This window comes from Lithobates pipiens, unplaced genomic scaffold, assembly GCF_037356315.1.
Source record: "Lithobates pipiens isolate NorthernLeopardFrog02 unplaced genomic scaffold, aLitPip1_a1.2 Scaffold_28, whole genome shotgun sequence".
Lineage (NCBI taxonomy): Eukaryota > Metazoa > Chordata > Amphibia > Anura > Ranidae > Lithobates > Lithobates pipiens.
The window spans coordinates 35,523,433-35,535,934 of record NW_027507789.1 but is presented as its reverse complement, the minus strand read 5'-3'; the positions used below and the strand labels follow the sequence as shown (position 1 = coordinate 35,535,934).

General features: G+C 41.7%; 1 protein-coding gene across 2 annotated transcripts in view; it reads right to left on the bottom strand.

Annotated features, from left to right (window-relative positions):
- Positions 1-2,512: 2,512 nt before the first annotated feature.
- MYL9 (myosin light chain 9) overlaps positions 2,513-12,502 on the bottom strand; it is a 73,296-nt gene continuing 63,306 nt past the window's right edge. For both annotated transcript variants that reach the window (XM_077459067.1, XM_077459066.1), the window contains exons 3-4: positions 8,156-8,317; positions 2,513-3,133 (exon numbers count right to left, since the gene is read on the bottom strand). In XM_077459067.1, coding sequence (XP_077315193.1) covers positions 2,961-3,133; positions 8,156-8,317 — 335 coding nt within the window. In that variant the 3' untranslated portion in view covers positions 2,513-2,960. The remainder of the gene's footprint in view (positions 3,134-8,155; positions 8,318-12,502) is intronic.

Below are 12,502 nucleotides of genomic sequence, written 5' to 3'. Positions count from 1 at the left end.
TGCTTGCTGGGACTTGTAGTCCTCTTCTGTAGCGCAGTGCAGCTCTGCATGCTGGGATTTTTTTCCAATATAAGACATACCCCGAAAGTAAGACTTAGTGGGGCTTTTGGGGATAAAAAGAAAGTAAGACACTGTCTTACTTTCGGGGAAACACGGTATGTTTAATATTGTAATTATAGTATTGTTGACAAAAGCTTCTAGGTGTAAAAAGACAGGTGACAGGAGTAGATCTGTCCCCTTTGTTGGCATTTCACATACACTCTCTGCCACACAACCCCACAATTGTCAGTTTAAGTAACGCAGTGCCGTATCACATAAAATGGCCTGGTCAGGAAGGGGGCAAAAACCTTCCTGGGCTAAAGTGATTAAACTTTATCATCAGATATATTATACTCCTTGACGATTACATAAAAGTTGAAACTTAGACACTCCCATATTGTTTTTTTATGGCTGTAGTCAAGAAGCTGACTTTGTTTATTATTGCTCTGCCCATCGTGTTCATTCATTATGGTCACAGATTAATGTTTTTTTTTTGAGTCTCCATCATGCCTACCCAATATACCCTATAATCCCAAAAGTATTGGGACATCTGCCTTTACATGAACTTAGTAATAATGGCATCCCAGTCTTAGTCTGTAGGGTTCAATATTGAGTTGGCCCACCCTTTGCAGCTATAACAGCTTCAACTCTTCTGGGAAGGCTGTCCACAAGGTTTAGGAGTGTGTCTATGGGAATGTTTGATCATTCTTCCATAAGCGCATTTGTGAGGTCAGGCACTGATGTGGATGAGAAGGCCTGGCTCACAGTCTCCTCTCTCCAATTCATCCCAAAGGTGTTCAATCGGGTTGCGGTCAGGACTATGTGCAGGCCAGTCAAGTTCCTCCGCCCCAAACTCACTCATTCATGTTTTTATGGACCTTGTTTGTGCACTGGCGTGCAGTCATGTTACAAAAGGAACTGGCCATCCCCAAACTGTTCCCACAAAGTTGGGAGCATGAAATTGTCCAAAATGTCTTGTTATGCTGATGCCTTGTGTTCCCTTCACTGGCCAAGCCCAACCCCTCACCATAATCCCCCTCCACCAAATTATTTGGACAAAGCAAGGTCCATAAAGACATGGATGAGTCAGTTTACGGTAGAAGAACTTGACTGGCCTGCACAGAGTCCTGACCTCAACCCAACAGAACATCTTTGGGATGAAATAGAGCATCTAAAAAAAAATAAAAATAAAACAAGCACAAGTTATACAGTACACAGTAATGGATCTATAGGAATGCAGTTGAATACAGGTCCCTGACCCTTTCAGGGCGGGCATGGGTTGAAACTAGGGTTGCACCAATACCGATACTAGTATTGATACCGAAATGCTCCGATACTTGACCCGATACCTGGGCAGACAGGGATGATCAGTGCGGCAAGTTAAAAGCACCCATCACCCTGTATAGATTTCAATAAAGCAGCTGACAGCCGCTTCTCCTCCTCTATCTGTTCCCCCCCCCAGGGAGATCAGTGTTTGTAACTCACCACACCGATCATCCCTGACTGTCACCTGTGTCCTTTTCTGTGCTGCTCCAGTCCCCCTCTGTCCTCCTCCGGGTCCCACTCTGTCCTCCTCTGTGCTCCTCCAGTTCCCATACGTGCTCCTCCGGGTCCTTTTCTGTGCTCCTTCACCCCCTCTATCCTTCTCCAGTCCCCCCAGGTTCCACATCTGTCAGGATGAAGAGCGGAGGAAGGAGCCGGTATATAGGTCATTTACTGGCTCCTTCCTTTTCCGAATGAACAGAGTCCAGCGTGATCACTGACTCTGTCCATTCATAACTGAGCATCATAAACTGTCTCAGTTTATGAATGGAGAGGAGCTTCTGTCCCCTGTTCATTCATCTTCCGTGTAGCTGAGGCTGCAGAGAAAGGGACTAGGGAATATCTGTCCTCAGTCCCTTTCCCACTCTCAAAAGGGGAGATGTCTGTTTAGACCCCTGATATCTCACCAAAGCCCCCCACAAGGCTAATGAAAAAAAAAATCTTAATAATAAAAACAAAAATTAATAAATATTTTAAAAAGTTAAAACTGTAAAAAAATAAATAAATAAATAAATAAACAAAACAAAAAAAAACCACTGACACCGTCCAATCCCACCCCCCAAAAGAAAACATTGCAAAAAATAACAATAAAAAAAAAACTGCTGACACAGTGCACGCATCATCTGTGCTACATATTAATGTCACTGTCACATGACATTAAAAAAAAGTATTGGTAATCAGGATCGGTGAGTACTTGAAAAAAAAAAGTATCGGTACTTGTACTCGATCTTAAGAAAGTAGTATTGGTGAAATCATTACACCAGGGAAGATATTGGAGAACATTTCAGTTGCATTTCCCAGGTACTGCAAGTGCACAGTCTCCAGTGCCCACGGCCCCAGGGAATCTAGAATTATCTCACAGTAAGCTGGACCTTGTAAAGGTCTGAACATCTGTTTGAAATACACATGGATAGACGCACACTCACACACGTTCTCGTGTTAATAAATCAGTTTTCTTTATTTTGTTATATATTAATAAGACTTCTTCATATCTAAGTGACTGATGTAATATCACTGGGCAGTGGTCTCGTTAAAGTCACAATTTCCTTATGGAGCCTCTGTGGGAAGTACCTGTGGACATCTGTAGAGGCCTTGCCTTAATATATAATTAGAGATGACAGTTCTGATTGTCACATTCAGAATCAACCATGGACCATTCCAATTACCCAATTTGTTCCTGAAGACTGCCCAAATGATCTCTTCTATGGTGGAATTAAATGTGGATCTTCTCCCTACAGGGCCTCTCGCAGAGGGTAGCCGATGGCTGCAGAAAGGGAAGGAAGGGTGCTGCTGAGGTAAAAAGGACACAAACTTCCCTGACTGCAGAAAAAAGGCTCCTCCATCTTTACAGTAATCTTTGTAACTCTTCTTTGGTCATCTTAGTCATCCTTGTCTTTGGCTCCGTGTTTCAGAATACGGGTGAACTCCACATAGTTGAAGTTGCCTTTTTTGTCAATCGGTGCTTCTCTATACATCTCATCCACTTCCTCATCTGTAAAACGATCACCCATCGTGGTAAGGAGCTCACGTAAATGGTCCTCATGGATAAAACCTGAAGAGAAAAGTGGTGACAAGGTTGAGCATCTCAAGTGGTAAAGATCCTAAAAGAAGGACTGAGGTGTAGAGTGTGCTTTGTTCTTAGCTCTTAAGCCAACCATAGACTGTTCGAATCTCGGCCAGTTCAGCAGGGACCGCCGAGATTCGAACCATGTATGCGCAAGGCTGCGTGTACCCAAGTTGATCGATCAATTTGGGCACAACCAGACTGTCAGATTTTACATGCAATTATTGCTATTGGCTATTATAGCCGATAGCAGTAATCACCATGTTCTCAGGGAGGGATGGATTCCCCCATCAACACTGACTATGTTGATGGGGGAATCAAGCAATTTTTCCTTCCTGCAACCCGCGCAATCACGCTATGGCTGGCTTTAGATTGGAAAATGAGAAGAAAACCAGATGGATTCATTCCAGATTGTAAACTCTAAGCCCTTGTACACATGGTTGGAGATTCCGACAACCAAATCCGACGGATTTTGTCCGAAATTGTTGCATACACACGGTCGGACAAAGTTGTCGGAAAATCAAATCTTTCAGAACGTGATGACGTTATTTCGTTACGATGGGACTATGTTCAGGCTAGTAGCCAATAGCTTTGATGTAGGAATTTGATCTGAGCATGAGTGGCACTTTGTCCGATCGTAATTCTCTACACATGATCGGAGTATGTCCGATCTGAGCATTTTGTCGGAAAATATTTTCAGCAAGTTGGAAAATTTGGTCCGACGGATATTCAGACGGAAACAGTCCGATGCATACCACACACAGTCGGAATATCCGACAACCCGCTCCGATCGGACACATTCCGACGGAATCTCCGACCGTGTGTACAAGGGCTTACATGCAGGGCCCTCTGATTCCTCTTGTACCAAATTGTAATGTAACTGTAATGTCTGCCCTCATGTTGTAAAGTGCTGCGCAAACTGTTGGCGCTATATAAAACCTGTATTATAATAATAATAATGACCGTCGCAGTATGAAAAATATCTTTCTACTTTATTTACTTTGTTGTGCAGATGTTTAAGGGAAAATACACTTCTGGATTAATTTTCATTTAATTTTTTAAAGCCCATTTCTACCAAAATGTATTACTTCATCACCCCCCCTCCTCAAAGAAGTACTTGCACTCTCCATGCTGCAGTGATGTATCTGACATCCCCCCCAAGTCCTGGCTGCGGCTCCTGTTCTCGGTTGAACCCAATGTAACACCCAGTGTCATTCAACTCGCTTCTGATCTTTCTTCTCTATTCACTATCAGGTCCTTGAAAAGCTGACACTAGTGAAATGATAGTGAATGGAAATCGAGATTTAGAAATACATTTCTTTTTTATTTTAGGTGTGTTTTTAGCATGTACATTTTACAGGCACCATGCTACATTGTTTAAACCATTTCCAGGAAGTGTTCAAGTCAAACATTTACAACCAGGATATGTTTTAGGACTTCTCCACTCACAAAACACATAGTTAAAGCGGATCTTCACCCTACTTTTTTATTTTCAGACCAATCCAAACTTTGTTGCGGATTATAACCATTTCAGATCCAGTGGTGACCTACAGAATCTGCTCAGAATTCTGCCCTAGCTTAGTCCCGCTCCACTATCTTCTTATGCGACATAATCTGGTGGCCCATCGGATCGTCTGGGTTCAGCCGCTGGGACTCAAAATGATGCACTGCTAGGCCCGTCCCCCTACTCTCTCACTATCTTCTTATGCGACATAATCTGGTGGCCCATCGGATCGTCTGGGTTCAGCCGCTGGGACTCAAAATGATGCACTGCTAGGCCCGTCCCCCTACTCTCTCTCAACACATATACCAGGAGGCACCGCGGGCATAATGCACGTCATTCGCTTAGGCAAACACAATTTTGAACTACTTTTAAAAGACACGGCATCAAAATGTACTGAGAATTTTCAGATGGATTTTCATTGTGATTGTAATTTTCACTTGTATATAGCCTAGGAAAGTGACATGCATGGGGGGTGGGCCTAAAGTTTTTTTTATAGAAAAAAGCAAAAAAAAAAAAAAAAAAACTAAAAAATTGTGCACTATGTGTGTTGAGAGGAGGGAACCTAAATTTGAGACTGAAGATCCGCTTTAACAAGTAAACACGAGGGACAACATTACAAATGGGGCAAGCAAGGAGGTGGAATCCTTGTGGGTGGAGCTTCAAAAGCAGGAAAATAATAGTAAAGTAATTGTGGGCGTATGCTACAGGCCCCCTCACCTGAGGGAGGAGTCTGACCTCCTATCACAGCTAGGAAGGGAGCGGCAAAGCAGGGCACTACCATTATAATGGGCGATACAGATATCGACTGGGTGGAAGGAACTGCCCCATTCGTCAAAGGAACGCAGATGTGGAAATTTGGGGCAACTTTGTAATTGATCTGTGATCACTGTTTCCTTTCAGTATATATTACAGAAATAAGAAGCACAAGGGTAATAAAAGTACACGGAACTTCAAATGAACCAACTTCCCTAAACTGCGCTTGTTGCTACACAATATTAAATGGGATAAAATCTTAAACTGGCCATTTAAATCAAGGAACTTATGATTCCATTTTTAAAATTAAAATTGCAAAGCAATCGAAGACATGAAATGGTGGTTTCAATGGGCCTTGTGGATATGGAATCAAAATTACATTAAACAAACAATTTGGGTGAACATGTCACAATTAGTGTTTGCTAGAGACCATCTAATCCAATTTAAAATCCTTTAGTGGATATCTCTCATCCCCAACGGCTACATAGGATTTACCCCACAATTTCATCGGGATGATGGAGATGTGTGACTGACCTGACTGACTTTGCCCACATATTTTGGCACAGACTTTGTCCCTTGATTCAGACTTTCTGAGACAAACTTTCACATTTAATTTTCACGTTTACCACCATTTCAATCCCACTGAGTGTCGACACTTGTATATTGGGCCTGGTACACCTGTTGGCCTCTACTACATAGTTGCATATAGTTACATAGTAGGTGAGTTTGAAAAAAAAAAAAAGTCCATCAATTCCAACCTATGTGTGTGATTATATGTCAGCATTACATTGTATATCCCTGTATGTTGAGGTCATTCAGGTGCTTATCAGTTTTTTTAAACTATCGATGCCCCCCGCTGAGACCACCGCCTGTGGAAGGGAATTCCACATCCTTGCTGCTCTTACAGTAAAGAACCCTCTACAAAGTTTAAGGTTAAACCTCTTCTTATAATTTTAAAGAGTGGCCACATGTCTTGTTAAACTCCCTTCCACAAAAAAGTTTTATCCCTATTGTGGGGTCACCAGTAAATGTCTCTTCTCCAGATAGAATAAGTTCAGTGCTCGTTCCTCCAGACCCTTTATTAGCTTTGTTGTCCTTTGTACTCGCTCCATTTCCAGTACATCCTTCCTGAGGACTGGTGTCCAGAACTGGACAGCATACTCTAGGTGCGGCCGGACCAGAGTCTTGTAGAGCGGGAGAATTATTGTTTTATCTCTGGAGTTGATCCCCTTTTTAATGCATGCCAATATTCTGTTTGCTTTGTTAGCAGCAGCTTGGCATTGCATGCCTTTGCTGAGCCTATCATCTACTAAGACCCCCAAGTCCTTTTCCATCCTAGATTCCCCCAGAGGTTCTACTACTAGGATCATCTATTGCTATATGCTCAGAAAGCCATAATATTGAAATGGAAGTCCCGGGTGGCCTCTACGCTGGATTCATAGTTTCATAGTTAGTTAGGTTGAATAAAGACACCAGTCCATCCAGTTCAACCTGAGTGTCTACAATTGTCCCTATCCCTGTATATTGCACACTCATGTCGGTCCCTACCCTCAAGGAGCCCACAATTCAAGGTCCCCATTCATATACTAGGGCCAATTTTGGACAGAAGCCAATTAACCTACCTGCATGTCTTTGGATTGTGGGAGGAAACCGGAGTACCCGGAGTAAACCCACGCAGGCACAGGGAGAACATGCAAACTCCAGGCAGGTAATGTCATGGTTGGGATTATTGGAAGCATCTATTCGACTCTGCTATTCTACTTTACAAATTCCCATATACTTCAAAGGGCTGCCCTAACAAATTCCCTAAAGTCTGGGATATTTTGCTTAACTGACCTTCTACAAGTGCCTCTTTGGAGGCAACCTCCCAATCAGGCCTAACTTGATTACGAGGCTTACTGCAGTCCCATGCAGAATTGACATCCATGATATTATTTTCTGACACATGAGTAATGGGGGTATCGGGTGGTGAAGGTAAAGTAACCATATGAGATGACACTAGATACATCACCTTTGTCCATTCTATCTTCTCCCATCTAGGACTGAGAGTGCACGGTAGCCAGGTTTTGTTCTGTACATTTGATTCCACAGTTTTATTGTATCAGAGTGAGCTAGGGTATGCCAAATTGGCTCTGTTTTGTGTTTATTTTTATGAAGAACAATTAAATAAAAAAGAATTTGGGGAAAAATAAACAATTTGGGTGAAAAAATTAGATCACTTTCTATATGACATTGCTTGTCTTCTCTTCCAATTTTGATTGCATGTCAAATTTGACTGCTATTTTCCATCAATTGTTGCTTCACTAAACCTTGATGAAGCCGTCAATGCAACAGTGCTGGAAAGTAACAGTGCTTCTGAAACTCTATGCAAGTTTTATGAATAAAAATGATGTATATTAAAAAAATGTAAGTAAAAAAAAAAAAAAAGAAAGATATACAGTAATATATATATATATATATATATATATATATATATATATATATATATATATATATATATATATATATATATATATATATATATATATATATATACACACATATACATATACACACACATACATACATACACACTGATCAAAAAAAAAAAAAAAAAAAATTGGGCATTTTATGCATAGTTTCAACTACACAATTGATCAAACTCTGGTGGTTGGTCTGATCTCAATTCCCAGTGGACCTAAAAGTAGTAGAGAAAGTAGTATTGCTCTGTTCTTTTTTTACTTTGTTTTTGTATTATGACACATTTACTGTACCTGTTGCATCTTCATCAAAGCAGGCAAATGCGTTCCTGATGACATCTTCTGGGTCTGTACCATTAAGTTTCTCTCCAAACATTGTTAGGAACATTGTGAAATTTATAGGACCTGGAGCTTCACTCATCATCCCTTCCAAATACTCATCAGAGGGGTTTTTACCTAGAAAAAAAAATAAAAAATTCTTCAAGTAAAATGTGAACTCCAACTCCATGACATTCTTTTTGGTGTATTATAAACAATGGTATCTCTTTTTTTTTTCTTTTAAATCAAATGAACTACCCGTTTTCATCTTTTCATCCTTTGCTGATCTACTGCAGCCTCTGTGAAGCCATTTTCTGTCTATAAACACACTCCAGTATAAGGTACGTGACATTTCTCAAGGTGTGTTTCCTAATGGTGAAAGCAGTATACAGTGCCTGCAATAATGTGTGTTGAAATGGCCAATTATCTTAACTCATTAAAGCTTACATGTGCTTTAAATGGATTAGATATAATTATATGTTTAAAAAAAGGACCACGGACAATGCTAAAAACGCAGGTAAAGTTGCAGTGGGTTACTAGCATTAACATAGAAGCAGGAAGCAAGCCCTTTCTGATTGGAGAGCTCTAATTCTGCCTCAGCAGGGGGCGTATTAGGCCTCTGCAGAGAGACTACTGCTTCCAGACAGAGATTAAAGTTGAGTTTCAGTCTAACAGTAACTATGCTTAAAAATTATCCCTTTCCCTCCCTGCTACTTATCCTTCTTAACCTTTGTAAAAAAAAAAAAAAGAAGTGCATACTTACCTATTTTTAGTCTGCTTCAGTCTGGCCACAAGATCCCTCAGCTCTGACTCCCATGTCAGTGAGTGGCGGCTGCAGGGGAGAGAAGGGAACCCCGTGCATGGCTGGGATATGGGAGCTTATAAGTGACATCACAATTCCGGAATTCCTGGGCATTTAAGCCCTCTCTCCTCTCCCCTGTAGCCACCGCTCACTGATGCATGGGATTACATGACAGAACTGAAAAAAGGTAAGCACACTTTTTTTTTTTTTTCCCCCACACGGGTTAGGCAGGACCACACTGACAACTATAGCAGGTATTATTACGGTCACTGAAACAAATGCAGGGGTTTATAGAGCATCCACTAACATCAATCTGGGAATTATTATTGTATCGAATTCCACCAATGCTGGGGGTTATTCCTGCATCTACTAAAACCAATGTTGGAGGTTATTATCATGTCCAATTATTACTGTTGTGGCTTGATAACAATGCTGGAGGCTATAATTGTGTCAACTGACACAAATTCTGGGTGTTACTATAGAGTCCACTGATACCAATGTTGGGGGTTATTATTGCGGCCATTGACCCCAACGCTGGGGGTTATTATTGCATCCACTGACACCAATGCTGGGGTTATTATTGAGTCCACTGGCATCAATGCTGGGGGTTATTTTTGAGTCCACTGGCACCAATGCTGGGGGATTATTATTGAGTCCACTGACACCAATGCTGAGGTTTTTATTGTGTCCACTGATAACAAATCAGTTTTTTTTTTTTTATTGTGTCCACTGACACCAATGATGGGGATTATTATTGTGTCCACTCACACCAATGCTGAGGTTTTCATTATGTCCACTAATACCAATGCTGAGGGTTATTATTGTGGGTTATTATAGTGTCCACTGACAACAATGCTGGGGGTTAGGATTGTGTCCACTGACACCAATGCTGGGGGTTATTATTGCATCCACTGACACCATGGCTGGGGGTTATTATTGCATCCACTGACACCAATGCTGGGGGTTCTTATTCTGTCCACTGACACCAAAGCTGGGGGTTAGTATTGTGTCCACTGCCACCAATACTGGGGGTTATTACTGTGTCTACTGATAACAATGCTGGGGGTTATTATTGTGTCAACTGTTACCAATGATGAGGGTTATTATTGTGTCCACTGACACCAATGCTGCTGTTATTATTGAGTCTACTGACATCAATTCTGAGGTTTTTGTATTGTGTCCACTGACACAAATGCTGGGGTTTATTTTTGGGGCTTTGGACACTAATGCTGTGGGCAGTCAGCGACAACAAATCTTGGAGTGCTATTACTGCCACGGACACTAATAATGAGAATTATTTCTATTCCTTCAGTGTGTTTACCATAAAATTTACAGAAGGATCAAACATTCAGGCATTGAGGTGTGTTACCCCCCACAAATGGGCTGCTTAAGTCACCGTTTCTTTTAACAGATAGCAACTTAAATGCAAAGGAATTAGAACATCCGTCGTTTTTTTTATTACTGATGTGCCTTGTTTAAGGAGATTCATGTTCTCCATTTGTTCTCTTTACACTTCCTGTTGCGTCTTTGATACAGGAAGTGAAGGGACATCTCACACATGGCCAAAAACGAACCTTTAATCTATTCAAAATTATAAAAATAAAAAAAACACAACTATTCCTGCAGTCTCTCCTGGCATGTTTTATCACTGTCCTTTCACCATTTTTGTTGCCAGTTTCTAGACTATAAATGTCTTAGTGTAAGTGAGGTCTCAAGAACTGAACACTATTTCCAAGAGATCCAACTAAAGAGCTGTGTAAGGGAATCGAGACCTCTTTCCTCCTGCATTCCAGAATTCATTTAGCTTTTTCCACTGTAAGTGTGACCAACAATGTACCCCCAACATTGTACTCTGCCAGAGGATTTTTTCCTCTAAATGCATTTTGCTTTTGTAGGGGTCTGATGCCCTCTACTGTCTGTATTTGTAAATGCCTGGGCTGCTGATATATTATGTATGCACTTCCTGTGTGAGTTGGCTGAGTTGAAAACCCCAAAAGGAGGAAGTGGAAAGAGAGAGAAAATTTTAGGCCACATGACCTAATACACACACAGGAGCTGCTATATAGAATTAGGCAAGTATTCCTATGTTCTAATAATTAACTGCAGCTGCCTATAGCTTCTGGAGTGTGCATCTAAATCCTTGTGACAGAGACTATATCCCCTATAGTTATTTTACATGCACAGTGCCAGATAGCTAGGTCTGTGCTCCAGTATGTGTGTAGCAGCCACTTTCCAGTATATTCCAGTGCCACACCACAGTTTCTGCTGGGAAAAAGCTGCATTCCAGGCTGGTTGGAAAATTATTGGAGGATCTACCCATCATCAGCGATCTTGTCTTCAGGTCTCAGAAACAAAGACAAACCCAGCATCGTGATTATGCTCAGGGGCCCCTGCAACTGAACCTCTCTGCAACATTTATCTGGAGTAACTTTAGTAGTAATAACTATATATACCCGGCTATATGTGCACATCCAATATCCAATATAAAGCTTGAATTATTTTCATACTGGTGTGCATCTATATACTTATAGTTAATGTTATATGCTAGTTCGGCTGCTCTCAATTACTTTGATTAGATTACTGGTTCGATTTCCAGGAAAGGAATTCTCTCTGTTCACAGAGGCCTATCCTGGGCACTGGCAACTTTATTATCAATGTCTTGTTGCCCACAGGTTTAGCACAATATCCTGTTTGGGGAGGGCCATTTCTCACAACCCCCCAAAGAGGGCTACACTTTGAACACCTTTTATCTTAGTGCATCTGTGACGTAAGTTATAAGATTCTAATTTAAATTTCAATTGGGCATCTTTAGCTGTTAGATTTGTGCTGTTTTCATATACTGTACTACCTAGATGTCACCTAGAATGTTATATTGCATGGCTAATCAAACTACCGTATTTATCAGCGTATAACACGAACTTTTTCCCCCTTAAAATCGGGGGAAAGTGGTGGGTGCGCGTTATACGCCGATCCCCACTGTCTGTGAGTCAAAAATACTGAGCACCGTCGAAAAAGACAGAGCGCCGCTGAAAAAGACCGAGCGCCACCGAAAAAGACCGAGCCGACTGCTCGGCTCCGCTCGTAGTCCCGCCTCCCTGCTGTTTCTGGAGCGAGCGCTGCCGAAAAAGACCGAGCCGTCTGTACTGCCGAATACACAGTAGAGTCGGCTCGGTCTTTTTCGGCAGCGCTCGCTCCAGAAACAGCAGGGAGGCGGGACTACGAGCGGAGCTGAGCAGACGGCTCGGTCTTTTTCGGCGGCGCTCTGTCTTTTTCGGCGGCGCTCGCTCTGTCTGTCTCAGCGGCGGGATATTTAAACATGAGCAAGGCTGCAAACAGCGCTGGGCAAGCTGCAAATGATTCTGGGCAAGCTGCAAATGATACTGATCATTCTGCAATGATGGACAAGGCTGTAGATGCACACTGATAAGGCTGCATTGACGGGCATTTAAATGTAGTTTTTTTTTCCTTAAACTTCTTTCCTTAAAATGCCCTCCTAAACTTGGGGTGAGTGTTATACCCCG